The following is an 18,413-nucleotide window of genomic DNA, read 5'->3' as shown; positions in this document are numbered from 1 at the left end:
TGCAGGGCTTTAGTTTACATGCTAATTCTTCCTGTTTTTAGTAGAGGCAGTCAAGGGAGGAAGAAAATGAGACCGAAGCTTCATTTTTAAACAAAAAAGCATGCTCCAATTTGTATGTAGTAAAATGCATTGGAGTCAATGCAACTTTTGATTACAATACTGCCCTTTTAATCAAGCATATGAAGCACAACCTAAGCAACCTTGGTTCTCACTGTTAGTTTCTTGATGCCAATACATTCCTCCAAACAGTCCCAGTGATTACAGGATAACCTTAACTATTGCACACTCTCACACTGTCCCACCTATTTTGGGTCGTGTGGATCATGGATGGGTTGGTGAGAGTCTATGATCCCTCATGATTGGACAAGGGAGCTGAAAAATTTATGGAGCCATGCAGGTCTCATGTGGCCGCGTTGGGAAGCTCTAAAGCTGAGCACTGCAAGATGACTCCTCAGGTAAGGAGAGTGAGTTCCTCTCTCTGACCTGTCCACTTCTGGCACTGGGCCCTCCTCTTGCCACATCCCTAAAAGTGTCCCAATTTGCATACCTGAAATGTTGGGGCTATCAAAATATAATTGCCCAACTAAAATGTAGATTACACAATAAGTATCCCTCATATTAGACTTCATAGCCACAAAACATTTTCCCCATGTTTAAGCTTACCTAAATCCACAAAAACCTATTTGAATTAAAAGGTCTATGTAAATGTTACAAGCATACACATTGGCAGATTATGTTTTTATGCGAAATATATCTGTCAATAGTTTTGTTCAAAACAATAACTGAAATTACTGACCCCTGAAATGAGTTTCAGTCAGTTCCCTTTAATCTGCTCTGTGATGCATGCACTTGTAGGTATCCTCTTTTTAGAACACCTGCAGATTTATTTTATTATGGTAAGTCATGTTATACAGTGCCTTGCAAAGGTATTCACAGCACTTGGCATTGTTTCTATTTTATTGCATTACAACCTGGAATTAAAAAGGGATTTGTTGGGGGTTTGTATCATTTGATTTACACAACATGCAACTTGCAAACTATTTTTGATTGTGAAACAAACAAGAAAAAACCTGCATAACTATTCACCCCCCTCCCCAAGTGAATACTTTGTCTCTATAAGCTTGGCACATCTATCCACTGGGATATTCGGCTCCTTCAAGTTGGATGGGTTCTACTGGTGTACAGGAATCTTTAAGTCATACCACAGATTCTCAATTGGGTTATAGTCTGGGCTTTGACCAGGCCATTCCAAGACATTTAAGTGTTTCCCCTTAAACTTAGCAGTAAGGTTAGGGTCACTGTCCTGCTGGAAGGTGAATCTCTGTCCCAGTCTCAACTCTCTGGAAGACTGAAACAGATTTTTTTTTCTTTAGGCAATTACTTCTTTTTTTGGCCACTCTTCAGTAAACCCTAGCTCTCTATAGTGTACAGGTTAAAGCGGTCCTATGGACACATACTCCATTCTTCAAATACTATGTATTTCTCCGCAACTTTGTCCCTGACCTGTTTGGAGAGCTCCTTGGTCTTCATGGTGCCGCTAGCTTGGTGGTGCCCCTTATTTAGTGGTGTTGCAGACTCTGGGGCTTTTCAGAATGGGTGTCTATATACTGAGACTAATGCAACAGATCGTATGACACTTAGATTGCACACAAGTGGACTTTATTTAACTAATTATGTGACTTATGAAGGTAATTGCTTGCATCAGATCTTATTTAGGGGCTTAATAGCAAAGGGGGTGAATTCATATGCACTCACGTTTCCATTTCTTATTTTTTTTAAAAAAAGTTAATTTCTTGACCAAAAGTTAATTTCACTTGACCAATTTGGACTATTTTGTGTATGTCCATTACATTAAACCCCCCCCCAAAAAAAAATCAATTTTAATTCCAGGTTGTAATGCAACAAAATGGGAAAAATGCCAAGGGGGGTGAATACTTTTGCAAGTCACTGTAATTCACATGATTCTTACTACTTCAGAATTGACCAATCAAAACATGGAGACAATCTCAAAAACATCTAAATATAAAATACACTGATTGATAAGATAAAAATGACCAGATATACTATTTCATGCATATGTATAAAATTATATACACTACATAACATGTTATTTTATATACTACATAAAATTTAAGTTTGTAGTTTCTGAAATATATTGTAACCATTTACCAATATGGTTGAAAACTAAAGAAACCCTGTCAACCATTCCTGACATCCTTTAAAACCAGTACAATTCTGCAATCCACACATAGTTGAAAAGAAGACTTTAATCTTTAATGTGTAGCAATTACAAAAACACTACAGACATAAACTATGGAACCTTATAAACATGCTGTATACAAATGCTAAACATAGCTTGTTGTTTTTTTTTTTTTTCTACCTGGTACATTCTCTAATGCTTTCCATCCCTATGATTTGGCTTATTTTAGTAGTTATAGTGACACAATTAATTTTAAATTACTGTGTGCCAGCAGTAAATAACTAAAATCTCAAAACACAAAATGTGTCCAGATACTTGAATTACACAGTTGCCAATTATTTTTACATACCTCTCAAATGAGAAACTGTATTTTATCACTTAAGGCTGGCTCATTTGGAAGGACCATATTAGTAATGTTAAATTGCAACTAGCTAATGTCATTTTAATTCAACAAAATATGTGACATGAGTTAAACATATCCATATTATGCAACAATGTCCAAATATTTATAGTTTGATGCATCTGGTGGTTAACAGAAAGACAGATAAAAGTGTACATTTACTTTCATGTTAACACAAAGATACTGCAGTTGCTAGGAAGAGCCGTTTGCACACCAGCCATAAAAACCCATGTAATACATTAGTATTTTAATTGCTTGAAGGTTACAGTGGGCAAACTGGCTGTACCATTGCAGGAGCCAAGCAAGTCTCCAGCCCAGCTAAGAGTACACACAAGCAGAACAGTCTTCAATAATAATGAAACCCTAGGCAAACCATCCCTAGTGGCCTCCCCATGCTCCCCTCCCCAGTCATAATTACAGCCTTTGATGGATCATTATCCTTGGTGGCGCAGTGCTAACTTACCATATAAGCAGATTAAGCAGCTGCATATGGCCTCTTTTGGTCTAAGGGGCCCTTAAGAGAATAAGATATATTTTTGAAGGTCTGTGCTGGCAACTAGCCACCTCCATTGTATAGTGGAACTGTGCAGATGCTGAGTGGGGCTATGGACATTTGTTGAAAACCACTAAGGTAAGCCTGTGCTCGAGGCAGCTACCCTTTTTCCAAACACAAGAGCTAATTGGGTTCCAGAGACAAAAGCTGTTGTAATATTCCTTCCAGACGTGCAAGGACCATTTAAGAGAGAGGAAGTACTTTTGTTGGTTCTGCTTCCCTCCTGTCTTTCTGACCACTAGTGTGTCAGGCATCAGATTCGAGCCCACACTTGATGGCGAAGCATAATTAAACATCTGCTACAGCAACAACAGGTTTCTTTGTGGCTTTACACATACCGTTGACTATAGTTTACTCTATAGACAAACAGGGCAAAAGAAGAAGAAACAAAAAAGGTGAACTGTAAAACAATTATGCTTCGATGGTTACTTTGGACATATTATATTAATATAAACCCTCATTCTACCTACAAACACATTATTATACCACTGTCATTTGTTAACAAAACTATACATTTCTATGGCTTAGAATCATATAGTGTTATATACAATAGATTGCATAGTTCTGAATGAGTTCCAGAGCCAACTGTTTTTTTTTGTTTTTTAATACAAGGCCCAATCACCCTTATCATTCAGCTTCACTATAGCATTCAGGCACAAAATACTACCCTACTCCCCTTTTCCAATAATCAGCTCTGGCAAGTAGTGAATTGGAAATGACAGAACTAGACTCAGCACTTTCCAAATATGAAGATGCAGAGCAACAAAGGGAGAAAAGGAACAGAACAAAGGGATCGCATGAGACGCTGAATATATTACAAAGCATCTGGAGGAGAAAATTTAGAAAAGGGACGCATGCTTCAAGATAAACCTGCAATTTATTCCTTGACATATATATTCTTTAATATGCAGTATATGCAACTTAGTAATGTTTTATAATCCAATAAAGACTATGCCCAGTTTTTAATAATGCTCCATAAGCACGATGGATAACTAACAAAGTTTTCTGGCCCATTTACTGGCACAGGTGAACCAAGTGAATGTAGCATTGCATCAGGATCACAAATGCAGGTGAGCTATAAAGATTTTTCATGGCTATGAGCAATTTTGTATTAGATATAATTGCGGAATCCAAGTCACAGAAACTACATTTTATGCATCTAAGAGGTTTAGAGGGAAGCAATAAAACAACTCCTATCATTTCCTGTGTCTATGAGTAGCTCAGTACAGTGGGTGCATCTTATGCTGGCTCATATAGTTCTAATAACTATGTATGATCTATCCAGATATTAAAATACAGAAATATTCTATGAGAATTCAATCAGATGATATTCCAAATTACTTTTGAGAACTCATGTAGTAAATCATGTTATAGATGTTTTTCTTAATATACAGAACTATTCTGGTTAAATTTTAATGTATACGTTTTACTTTCCTACATCTTTTTCCACATTAGTCTTTTCATATATTCAGTGATTTGATTAATTCAGTTTGCAGATGAGATCCAATTAGCCCATCTAATCTGTCACTTCAGGCCCCAAAAGTTTCCTTGTGCTTTGCCTACAGTTCAGGACAGCCTTATGTTGCAGTCACTAATAACCCTAAATTTACTAAGACATCCAACCAGAGTCTCATATATTGGGATTGATGGCAGCAAAGCCTGATGAAGACACTTTGTATTTCTACAATAGATTGTAAGCTCCCAGGAGCAGAGCGCTCTTCTCCTTCTGTACCAGTATGATTAACGCGTGTTAATAATACTTAAATTGTAACATTGCGACAGAACCTGCTGGCGCTATATACATTTCATGTAATAATAAAAGAGGCAGAGGCACGATGTGACATCAACCACGGTGTTGGCTTGCTACCTGGTAGTAAGTTCTCACACTGGCTAATATAAACGCAGACAATAGGGTATACTGTGTAGAAATACTACATTTAAATCTATGATCCTTTTATCTTAGAGAATGACCTTTGTCCTGGTCCTAAAGTAACCGTTGATTAAGGTTGTGTATGGGCTTTACATACTCACAGGAATAAACTGGTAGCACTCACTATTTATTATTATTCAGGGTCCATAAATATGTAAATGATCAGCACCGTAACTACAATCATAATGTCATAAAGCAAACCACCTTCGGGAAATGTCCTTTTCTGTAGTTCAAAAAGAAAGTGATTTTGAACAAAAATTATTATGGCATGAATTGAATCTATCTGCGTCTATGGACTACATCAGTATGTTAAAATAATGCAAGTCTTGAGACATAAAAAAACGACAGAATCCATTATACAAAGGTGATGCAATCTATTCTTACTACAAGGAGAATAATATTTCATATTTTTTTAACTTCTAAACAGGACAACTGTGTGTTTTTTTAGTTTATTGCTACTACTTTTCAACAATATATAAAACAATATATAAAACATAACAAATAGGACACATGTTTACATGCCCGATTGTTACTCAAGTGCTTTTAATGTTCCAATAAATGGAAGACACTTGTGTGATAAGTCAATCTCTGCAAACCACCTAATGGTTAACACTTATAAAGATGAATCATTATAAGAAAGGAAATATCATCAAACCATTTAGCATCTTCCGGTTTCTCGTAATGATTCATAGATGTCTAAAATATTGATGGAATTCCTTCCTAATAAACAAAATGAGTGGCAGTAGCTTTCACTGTGTACTATGACCTTAGGTGAACCAGCATAGATGTTTTATTACTACCCTGGCATATCGTAACACTGCATTTTTCTAAAGCCAGAAAATGTATTGATCTTTTTTAAATCATTTTTTAATTCAGTAGATATCCTAGATGATCTCAATTAGGAGAGCCAAGATGTCGTCTAACCATATCACATAGGCTTCACTGTATTGTTTTTTTCAGTCTCATATCTAATACAGAATATAAAACGTGTGAAAAACAAAATCAATGGCGTGCCACTCCACCGTTCGATTTTCGTCAAGGAGTAAATTTAAGAAAGCCCCAGAAATTTTGGACAACAGCTAGGTGCTTTTGCAGTTACACACTGCTTTGAGTCATTAACCAGCAATGTGTATTTGCAGCCAAATGCCACTCACTAGTCACTACTATTGCAGGGAATCTTAACTAGATTGCATATACTAGTTTATTCATGGAAACAACCTTTTCATTGTATGAGCAGCAAGAGATACGCTGCTCAATATCCTTCTGAATGGCTGAAACTCTTGATGATCATCATCAAATTACAGAAAATTAAGTAACTTAGCTACTTTATTGGTCCAAAAGTCATAAGGGATGTGGAATGAGTACAACAAAATGTGTAATCTTTATTGAAATATTTCCAACTGTGGAAAAATACATTTAAATATATTCATCTCTATCTTCAATCAAGGTTGTAGTGCATCTATAATTTTGCAATTGCCTCTAGCAATTATCACACTTCTTACTGGCCCACAATTCAGGCAATCTTTTGTATGGTAATTATATGCCTATGACACTGAATGTCTTCACTATTCACATCCTATGTATACTATATGGCCACAATTATGTGGATAACCCTTCTAATTATTGTTTATTTATAAAATCAAGCACATAGGCATGTCATCTCCATAAGCAAATATTGTCAGTAGAATGGGGCATACTTATAGAATAATACCTTTGTTCCTTAATTTCTGCTATCGATAGACCACACACTCACAAAGCGGTGCTCAAGTGCGTAGTGAATACAAATCACTTGTCATCTGTAGCATCACTCCAAAGTTTCACTACTAGACCAAACACACACCTCACTTTTGGTAAATAAAACAGCAACACCCAATTACCATTGTCATTGGAAACCATGAAACATAATCACAAAAGTCTGAATTTTAGGCATCTTGTTAATGTGACATAAGGGAAAAAGTGACTCCATGTCCGCAAGTTATTGAAAGCAAAGCAACATGGAGGTAGGTAATTACTTATAAAACAACTAGATGCAGTTGGCATAACTGATGTGATAGGAGAATTGCACATGTAAGAATTAAGCAAACATGCTGCTGTGCTGATTTCTCTCAGCTTGCCGTAAGTAAAGTTAAAATAGCCTTCAATAACTATTAAAATACCCTATATACATCACAGAGAGAGGTTTAAATCAAATTGTGGTTGACTGAACTGTTTGGAATTAAAACATTCTAGAATCTTAATAGAATATGTTTGAGAGTACTAAAATACAATCATGTATTCTCTAACCTGGCTATGAATTAAAACAAGATGATTTGATATACTTTAAACTTAAAGGGACATTCTAGCCATCGTAAGTATAGTCTATAATTATCCATCATAAGACACGATAGCTAAGTGCTCCACATAAATGTTCGCGTGGTCCTATTGCAAATGCATCTACCCTTCCCCATCTTTTCCAGTCTTCATATGTGAAATTGCACGGTGCTAGCAGAAGCGTGCTTATATTCTGCAATCTGATGTGTAAGATCGATGTGAAGTATTTGTTAATCTTCCAGACAATTGCTATAAAGGCCTGTCAAGGTGTGTCAAACTTCAACAGTGTTAAGATTAACAAAGAATCGCTAATTGCCTGCAGTTGTTTTATGACGCAGGGCCAACAGGGATAACATTATTGCAATCCTTGCAGCTACTTGGAATGCACGAATATATATTTTATAATAATGATGTACCGGTAATAATGCTGTTTTCAGACATGCTGTGGTTTTATGTGGTTCCTGTGTACATGGATACGATGAAACAATATATTTAATTGAATTAACCACTTAAAAGAAATATAAAATCGACTTCAAATACATAGTTTGTCCAATAGTTATGCAAAACCCTTGTTAAGATAAAAAAATATATATCAGCTACAATATAGATAGTACAGATATTGATAGTCATGATAGTCGGAAGGAGATGCAAAGGAAATTAATTTTAATTCACGACAGAGACAGATGATTTCATGTGTTAAGTTCGAGATCCTATATAAACATCTTGAACATCTGCTATGTTAGAAAAAACGCTTCTACATGACTGACAGGTAACATTGATAATACATTAAGGGATATCTATTAATGGCACCGTTGAACTGCCAAGACTGGATGTGAATGAACACATTTACCACAATTGTAGAAGGCCCTTCTTGGCAACTTGAGAAAAGCTTGTCACATTGTCTATAATCATTTAAAAATACCCACTACCACTTGGCATGATTAAAATCAGTTGGATTTTTTTTTTTTTGGCTTAAGCACAAACTGTAAAACCTAAAATAAAAAAAATAATAAATGTTGTTATACTAAATATTGCGGCTTTTCATAGTTTAACAATTTATATAAATAATATGCTATTATAAATCACGTTGAAATGAAAACAATCATAGCTGCTGATTTGTCACTCCTTTTTATTACGATAAAATATTTTATTTATGAAAATAATCCCTTACAGACACAGATACTATGGTATAATGGCTGAATATGGCAAAATAATCAATGTAATCCATAGGTAAGCGTAAATGGAATGGGGGGAGGCAGGCACATGAAATAGCTGTTTCCTGGGAATCCATTAATTATAGATCAGTCAAATATCACGTTTCCCTTTAACCATCTCTCTCCAGTTTTACAGAGATCATTCATTCATCTAACAGTAGCGGGCATTCAAGAAGAAAGGCATATACAGCGAAGAACAGTAGGCAAAAAAGCACAAGCAACTCAATATACTGTACATCTAAATGAGAACTCACTGGCGAAGGTACATTTCGCTTCCAGCAAATATGTTCTTGACAATGTCAGCACATAATGTTTAATTATAATTAAGGCCTGACTAGCCAATCAGAAACAAGTCATCCACTAAAACATGGTCATAGGAAACACATCCCTGTTATCTATTTTTCTAATATATTTTTCTCCAGACAAAATTGTTTTTTTTTTTACTTTTTTTTTTGCTTCAGAGATTCAAGCCCGCTGCTGTTCATTTAAAGACACAACTTTGTTAGCCTTGGCACCTTGATATATCATGGTACTGGAGTCAAAATATTACCCCATGTGCCATTTAATAGCAGCCAGATCTAAAATGTGATTAGCTGCGGAACTAGTAAAAGTAAAATTAATATCATGATATCTAAAATCTATAACACAAGACTGTATATATATATATAGTCTTAATAAGCCCTGTATGATTTATATGGTTGTATTTGTTTTTTTAACACCACTCTCCATACCATTCCTTCTGTCTGCAAGGGGTGGAGTTTTTGAGGGTACAAATTTGCACTGGTGAGCTTTACTGCCTCCCTTTGCCAAGTCAGGGAACGCAATGGTTCTGAAGGGTTTAGCAGTGAAGGGGTTAAGGTGTGTATCTTAAGGCAGGGGCTGCTTGCACTGTGAACAATGGCCAGACGAATGGCACTAATGATGACCGATGTACTTAATGAGATTGAAAAGGAGACGTTTCAGATCTATGTAAAGGGTAACAGGAGGGGGCATTGGAGGTAAAAGGTTGAGCAGGTTAAATGAAAGAGTTTACCACTAGAATTTGGAAAATCTGCATTCTTTCTTCCAAAAGGATGCAATCTATAATGTGCTCTGAGATGCAGGGACTGTGGGCATAACGAGGGGAATCTGTGAAGCAAGAGGTGGATGTGCTACCTCCATTGAAGTTGCTGTGTCTGGAGATGCCTGATCGAGAGCATTGGGACTGTACTCTCTCCTACCTCCCCATCTTTTGCCTCGGTAAGGGAGGGGGAGGAGTGTGTCCCACAATTCTATAACAGACAGAGGCAGAGCAACTGTAAGGGAGCGTCTCAAAACTCCCGCAACCTGGAGAGAGTAATGCTGCCGTCATACAGGTATATTACTCAACTCCGCTTCAAGGATGGGCCAGATTAATGTTTTACTGGGCCTTGCCCAATTAGGCCCTTCCCCGGTTCCGCCCCAGACGTTAGGATACCATTGTCATCAACTGCACATGCTTACATGGAGTTAAACAATAAATAAATAGAAAGTGTGTTCATGCTGTCATTGCTGCAAAAGTAAAAGGCAAATACATACAGAGGGAAGCAATAAAGCAGCCTTCGCTTTAGCCTTAATCCACAAAAAATGAGTAATGCCCAAGACACAGCAGAAGGGGACCCAACTGCACGGCCACTTACCAAAGGGAGCAGAAGATTCTCCGGTATTTTTGGCAAACATAAGAAGAAGAGAAGAACAGAAGCAAACGTCTGTTCAGTACAATACAGGTGCCGCTGCTGATCTTGGCGATGCTGGCTGATAGATCTGCTTCAGTGCTAGATCCCGACCTTGCAGAGCCGCAACAGCAGCATCCTCCCTCTTGCCGTGTGTCTGATCCGAGCTGATCACAGGGACTGATCACAGCATCCAGTGCTTTCCAAGGCTCCCCTCCTCCTCGGTCGGCTCTTGGGGGATTCACCGCTCTCCAGATGCTCAGAATCCCGATCCTTGAGCCTAGATTACGACTGCGAATAATGGTTCTGCTTCGCAGAATGATACTGATGTGTATGAAGGTGCCTTGCTACCGGAATGTCATGTCCTTGGCTTAATCATATGTCATTTCTCGCAAGGAGATGGAGACTGGAAAAGGATGCTTCCTCGTCTGCCTCTGTGGTGCTGAGGAGAGGATGCAGCTCCTCTCAATTGAAGAAGGAGAGAGCCCGTACCACCGCCCCTCTTCACCAAACTGCGAGCACGGCTGGGGGAGGAGCTGTGTACTACAAGCAGGAGGCGAGCTTTGTCCAGCAGGATGCTACTGCTGCTGCCGCTGCTGCCCCTGCCATAGGAGAGCACTTGCTAAGAAGGCAAGAAAGGCGGGCGAAGGATGCAGACTTGGAGGCTGCTCGGATGAGGTGTCACTCAAAACACCCAGAGGGGAGGAGCATCATTGAACCCGTCCCCTTTTTCATTTTATCCTTGATGATTACTCATTGCAGAGAGTGTGACTTAAAGGGGCAGTACGATTATATTGTTAGTGATGGGTGAACCAATATTATTCAGAGCTGCTAGAAGGACGGTTAGTCAATGAATGGGCTGTAATAACGTGGCATGTTAATGCAATATACCCGTTGCTAGGCTGCAGGTGATGGAAGCTGTCCATGGCAGCTGGAGTGTCAAAGACATATGTGCAAAGATTCACCTGCAACAACAGCACACGAGATGTGAGCAAAATATATTGGCTACTGTTTATTTAAAACAAAAGCAAATATAAATGCAAAACAAATCTGGTGGATGATGGCTGTTCCATGAGTATTAACCGTTAGTCCATGTAATTATATGGACATTGGACTCGTTGACTATAATCCAAGTATTACTGGTACTTTAGCCATGTTATATGTTTTTAGGCTCCTATAAATCTGTTACTTTGGTCACATAGTGATGCAAATTTGACCGACCAGTATCAAGAACCAACTTGCCATGGTTCCAAAAATTCTGCTGCCATTGGCTAACTTTGTGCTATATTTTTATGAATGCCATATAGAGACATATAGAATAACTTATCATACCCTTAATTTTGTTTATGATAACATTATTAATTGGCTGGCAAACAGAATAACAAATCTTTATCACATGACTGCTTTGTTTATTGTATTTGTCAAAGCCCATCCAATCATATTTGCCCAGACACATGTGATTTGTAACTCACTCACACCCAACGTCATCAGGTATGGTCCATGTGCCTCCTCAGCAGTGTTCCCTCTAAGCTGTGCGCTTGTGCGCTTTTTTAGAGAGCGCACATGTCCAAAAACAAAATTTTTTCTCTGTGAAACTTTTTGCACAAGAGAAATTTTCTGCGCACTCCAACTAAGAAAAATTAGATGGAACATTTCTCCTCAGTACAGATACTTTTGGAGAGGTTCCACCTCGATTCTGTCCCTGGTCCCATTTCATCTACCTTGCAACAATCTCTTCTGACTCCCCTTCTGTCCAGACCTTATCCTTCCTGTAACCACTTCAGTATCCCCTGTTCAGAAAATCCTTGCTATCTTCTGGGGTTCACTTTTCCTCAAACAAAAGCCTTCTTCAGGTGTAGCGTGGTAGAGTGAGTGGGTGATAGAGTTAGTTTGTGTGTTTAGCATGTATTAATTCCCGGGGGGGGGGGCATTGAAGAAATACTACACCCAGGTGCTGCTAATCTTAGACCCACTACTGCATAAATGGAGTGAAGAATGAGTTCCTAATTCGGAATTGATGGTTCACTCAAGGTCAGTCGTAGGATTTCTGACTTGCAGACTTTTTGACTGACTCAAGATCAGTCCTAGGATTTCTGACGTGCTAGGCTCATTACTTCTTTTCCACAGTACTCTTTATTTTGTCAATAATTTACATCATAATGGTGTGTTTGCAGTGAATGGCTAGTGACACCTCCCAGTACAAATTAATACAATTATGCGTATATGCAAAAACATCTTAGATGCCAACATTCCAGGTAGGAATAAACTCCATAGAAAAGTTTCTAAAAATGCCAAGAGGCAGCTGTTAATAAGGTATTAGTTACAAAATGTGTCAAGCTGCTGATGGTGGTTTTTCACAGACATGGGTGGAGGGAATTTTTTATTATTCCTTAAGTGTTGCATTTAGCATTAAGTATAATGATAAATTAAAATTATACATACACACACATTTGTGGACTTTTTATTTTGAGCTTAATTCTGAAACATAACTAGAACAAACATAAACAATGTGCTTAACTTGTAGTTCGAGGCTAAAAAGGAAAAAGCCTAGAAAGAAAGGATAGCTGGTAAAATATGGGATGGGAGGACATGATACACAGTATTGAGAACTAGACCTTGCACAAAGCGAAGTGGCCAGAGGAATCTGATGAGATTTTTGTCAAGCTGCCTACAGCCATTTATGAGGACATAACTTTAACAATTATATTGTATAGTTAAATATTTACGATGATTGCGTCAAATGTATGACATGTACAACCCAAAATGTACAATGACAAGTAATTTCCCTTTTAAAGAGAAATGGATCAATACCTGCAGTGTCATTCCGTCACCCTAGATGGCCACTACGTCCAAGTATCCAAAGTTTGAGGAGCCCTATGTAATTTCACATGACTATATTGCTTACCAAGACCTGAATCAGTAGGTCAGCATTGCATTTTAATCCAAGTGAGATTCCCAAGCTTTTAAAGACCTTTCTGGACACCATTATGTGACAGAAGGGGCTGCTCAACACTAAGGTCTAGTCAGAACCTGCAAATACACACAGCACACAAAATATACAAACTACCTAAAAAAATACTATGCACAACCTAAAAAACATAAAAGCCATACACATTCAGATTGCTGTGCTGCTAGATTAATAATAACCAATAGGTAAAAGACAGGGGTAATACTACATAGTTACATAGTTATATAGGCTGAAAAAAGTTCATCAAGTTCAGCCTTTCCTATATCTGTTAATTTGTTGCTGTTGATCCAAAAGAAGGCAAAAAAAAACCCAGTTTGGCTCTTTCCAATTTTGCACTAATCAGGGAAAAAATTCTTTCTTGACCCCAAAATGGCAGTCAGATTTCTCTTTGGATCAATAAGCTGTTTCCCCATAATTAAAGATTAAACCCCCGAATATTATGTTTTTCCAAGTATCCATCCAGTTGCTGTTTAAACGTCTGTACAGACTCCGATAAAAATACCTCTGCAGGCAGAGAATTCCACATCCTTATTGTCCTTACTGTAAAAAACCCTTTCTTCTGCTTTAGACTAAATCTCCTTTCTAGGTTTAGTGGCTCCTGGTAGCAGTACTTCTTTGGCGACCCCTCCTATAAGTAAAATACATCCACTTACTCTAACACTATACACTTACACATACATACACATACTCTCCTTCCTCTTGCTTGCACTACTAATCCTATGCTCATCCTGACACACATGCTATACTAACACATATGGCTCCTTCTTCCTTCCGTCGCTCCGCCACGTTACAAGCTTGCCTCACTGAGCTTCTTCGAATGCACATGTGTAGTGATGATCCTTGGTCCCGTTTTATGTTCTTAATATGTTCCTCTATTCTTGGGGTGCTGCCGACATATCTAAACCCGCAATCACATTCCAATAAATACATTCTTTTATTTATTTTAAATTTATATTTCTTTTATTTATTTTTTATTTTTATTTTGTTATTTAGAAAAGTGTCTTTTTTCTGACAAAGTTTTCCTACACACATATCATATACCACAACTGAAAAATCCCATTTGTTCATTTAGAAAACTAATTATTTTTTTGACCATCAACCAAGATGCTTTTAACATTTGCCCTTTGAAAAAGGATTTGGGGAGTTTAAGGGTTTAGTGTAAGACTTGAATCCTTAAGTAATATATGCCAATTTACTTCATATATTTAACTCTTTTGCTCTGACCGTTAAAGTAAAAGATGAGTGGCACTAACAAGTGCTTTCATATTTGCTTTTCTAATTTAAGAATTCTCCCCTATCTATTTGTTCGATGTTTTTGTTTGAGTTTCTTAAGGTTATTTGATCATATTTCCTTGTTTTGATCAATGTTTTTTTCTAGAAAAAGATAGAAATATTCCAAGAGAATAATCTTAATTTGCAGTGCTATTAGTATGAGGTAGTATTGGTTGCCTATCGCTGTTACATAGACGATATGTGCTTTAGATGGAATGGTACAGTGAGTTCCTTAGAATGGGATATCTGCTTCAATGAAAAGTATTTAACCCAGAAAAATGCTCTTGTAAATCAGTTCAATACATCCACCAGTATGTGCTTTTCATTGCCCTCCATCCAATAAGGCAGGATTTTGGTTGTGCATGGTGGACCTGCTTTAAGGACAGATCCACAGCCTCTCCACTAGTCATGTTGGGACCTGCCTACCTAAGCCTAGTCAGCCTAGGCTAGAATATGCAACTGGTCATTAGAACAGGACTTCATTGGTATTGCCCTAGCTATCAATCAGCTCAGTGTGGTATCTGAGAAAAGTCAAATAAAATATCCCAAAACTGCCTATAACGATGACCTACAGATCTGCAGACAGAGGCAGTTTATTGGAACCACAGAAAATAAAATCAACTTTTCTTCAAAGGTAAACTATGTTACTGTATACAGCACTGCAGTTAATGTCCAAATTTCTTAAGGGACCTCCCATTTAAGTTTAATGTTGTTAGAATTTTGATTTATTGCAGTCACACTATCATCCTGACTGTAGAGAAAAAACAATCAATTTTCCAATATAATCTTGATTGTTTAAGCTCACATTCTCCTTAACAGTGGATGGGAAATGGCTGAGTTACCACTTCCTGTCTTCCATGAACACAATTAAGAGAAAAGCTCTATGGGTTATTGGACTAAAATGTCAGTAGAATCTTAATATAATATCAATGCATCTCCAGATCTACATTTAATTGAGTCACAAAAGTCCAGTTTCCACGAAGAGAGATTGCATTCAATAGCTAACGTGTGTGCTTCCAGATTTTAAAGGCTATTTACTCTTTTGTGTATACACAATATTTATTTGAGGAGACTTGAAAAGCAATATATAATATGCAGATATACACTCACTGGCCACTTTATTAGGTTCATCTTGCTAGTACCAGGTTGGACCCCTCTTTGCATTCAGAACTGCCTTCATTCTTCGTGGCATACTTTCTACAAGGTGCTGGAAACATTTGATACATATGGACATGATGGCGTCACTCAGTCGGCTGCACATGATGCAAATCTCCCGTTCTACCACATCCCAATTGTGCTCTATTGGATTGAGATCTGATGACTGTGGAGGCCATTAAAGTACAGTGAACTCATTGCCATGTTCAATAAACCAGTTGGAGATGGTGTGAGCTTTGTGAAATGGTACATTATCAGAAGATGGGTACACTCTGGTCATTAAGGGATGGATGGGGTCAGCAACAATACTCCAGGTAGGCTGTTGCGTTTGAACAATGCTCAATTGATACTAAGGGGCCCAAAGTGTGCCAAGAAAATTCCCCCCCACACCATTACAACACCACCACCAGCCTGAACCGTTGATACAAGGCAGGATGGATCCATGCTTTCATGTTGTTCACACCAAAGTCTGACCCTGTCATCTGAATGTCTCAGCTGGAATCGAGATCCATCAGACCAGGCAACATTCTTCCAGTCTTCCCTTGTCCAATTTTGGTGAGCTTGTGTGTACTGTAGCCTCAGTTTCCTGTTCTTAGCTGACAGGAGTGACACCTGGGGTGGTCTTCTGCTGCTTTAGCCCATCTGCTTCAAGGTTCAATGCATTCAGAGATGGTATTCTGCACACCTTGGTTGTAACGAGTGGTTGAGTTACTGTTGCCTTTCTGTCATCTTGAACCAGTCTGCCCATTCTCTGACCTCTGACATCAACGAGGCATTTCGTCTACACAACTGCCGCTCAGTTTTTCTCTTGATATTTTCTCTTTTTCGGTCCATATTCTACAAACCCTAGAGATGGTTGTGCATGAAATACTCAGACCAGCCCGTCTGGCACTAACAATCATGCCATGTTCAAAGTCACTTAAATCCCCTTTCTTCCCCATTCTGATGCTGTTTAAACTTAAGCAAGTTGTCTTGACCACATCTACATGCCTAACTGCATGAGTTGCTGCCATGTGATTGGCTTATTAGCTATTTGTGTTAACAAACAATTGAACAGGTGTACTTAATAAAGTGGCCAGTGAGTGTAGGAAAATTAGTCTAGCTGCAGTGTTGAGGATGGATTGGAGCGGTGAAAGGAGGCAAACGGGGAGACCAGTTAGTAGGAAGTTGCAATAATCCAGACAGGATATCACAAGGGAGTGGATTCATATTTTATGTTGTTTCTTGTGTGAGGAATGGGCAAATTTGGGAGATGTTTTTCAGGTCAACGTGGCAAGATTTGGTGAGGGATCGGATGTGAAGGATGAAGAAGAGAGCAGAGTCAAGAATGACACCAAGACAGTGAACTTTGTCTGTTGGTTGGATAGTGGAGTTGTCAACAGAAAGAGATATGTCAGGGATTGTGGACGGAACGGATAGTTGAGCTTTAGGTAATGGGACACTATCCATGATGCGAAGGCTGAAAGACAGCCGGTGAAGCGAGTTAGAAGAGAGGAAATATAGATTAGGTGTAATTTGCACATAGGTGGTACTGGAAGCCAAATGAAGATACTAGTTGTCCTAGGGAAGAGGTGTATATGGAGAATAGTAGAGACCCAAGAACTGAGCCCTGAGGAACACCAACAGATAGCGGTAGTGAATGAGACACTAAAAGTATGATCAAGGATGAAGCATTTGACTCAGGAAAGAGCTGTGTAATGAATGCCATGCACATAAGGGGTTTGTAGGAGGAGGGGGTGGTCAACTGTATAAGAGGCTGCAGAGAGTTCTATGAGAATAAGTAGTGAGAAGTGTTTTAGCTTTGCGATCGTTAGTAATTTTAATGAGTGTGTCTTGGTTGAATGCTGCGGATGGACGTCAGATTGTAGAGGGTAAAGAGAGTTTGAAGAGAGGAAATTAGTTTAATGATTATAAGCTAATCGTTCCAGCAGTTTGACTGCTAAGGGGAGAAGGAAAACTGTACATTAGTTCCATGGCGAGGTGGAATCAAGGGATGGGAGAGATGATGGCATGCATGAATGAGGATGGGAATTCACTAGAGGAAAAACATTAAAGATGTTTGTTAGCGTTGGGTTAAGGACAGAAACATCAGTAGGGGAGACTCGACTGAAGCAGGTGAGTGTGGCTTGTGGGGAGGAAAAAGGACAAGGTCCCATATGATTAACACCTTGCGGGAGAATATTATCCCTGATGGTGTCAATATTGTTTTTAAAGTAAGCTCTTAGGTAGAGATGTTGGAGGGCGAGGGAGATGCAGTGGGACAGAGAAGGGTGTTAAAGGAGAAAAATAGACGTTTAGGTTTATAAGAAAGAGAGGAGATTAATGGAATAAAATACGTTTTTTTGAGAGAGATTGAGGGGCAATGTATAGGAATGGAAAATGATCTTGTAATGAGTGAAGTATTCAGGTGAATGAGACTTCCTCTATAGGAGCTCAGCAGTACATGAGCACCACTGAAGGAGACAGGTCTGTGTGGAATGCCATGGCTGAGGTGGAAAGCGTGGGGGTGCCGCACATTTAGTGGAGCCACCATATCTAAGACTGAGGCTAGTGAATGATTATACTGAGCTGTAGCAGCAACAGAAAAGGAGGAGGTAGATATACTTGAGGGGACTAGCCATAGTGTGTCTGTAAGCAGTAGATTGTTGAGGTCACAAAGATTTTGCTAAATTTGTGGTGGATTCTTGGGTAGAGGAGGTGTGGGAGGCATGTCAAGGTTA

General features: G+C 38.5%; 1 protein-coding gene across 2 annotated transcripts in view; it reads right to left on the bottom strand.

The window, feature by feature from the left end:
• Positions 1-10,780, bottom strand: part of CTNND2 (catenin delta 2) — a 396,723-nt gene extending 385,943 nt beyond the window's left edge. Inside the window, exon 1 of one of the 2 annotated variants that reach the window (XM_053466296.1) lies at positions 10,266-10,780. In XM_053466296.1, coding sequence (XP_053322271.1) covers positions 10,266-10,305 — 40 coding nt within the window. In that variant the 5' untranslated portion in view covers positions 10,306-10,780. The remainder of the gene's footprint in view (positions 1-10,265) is intronic. The other variant, XM_053466295.1, reaches the window with a different exon arrangement.
• Between the last annotated feature and the right edge of the window lie 7,633 nt (positions 10,781-18,413).

This window comes from Spea bombifrons, chromosome 5 (assembly GCF_027358695.1).
Source record: "Spea bombifrons isolate aSpeBom1 chromosome 5, aSpeBom1.2.pri, whole genome shotgun sequence".
Classification (NCBI taxonomy): Eukaryota; Metazoa; Chordata; class Amphibia; order Anura; family Pelobatidae; genus Spea; species Spea bombifrons.
This window is presented reverse-complemented; position numbering and strand designations above follow the sequence as displayed.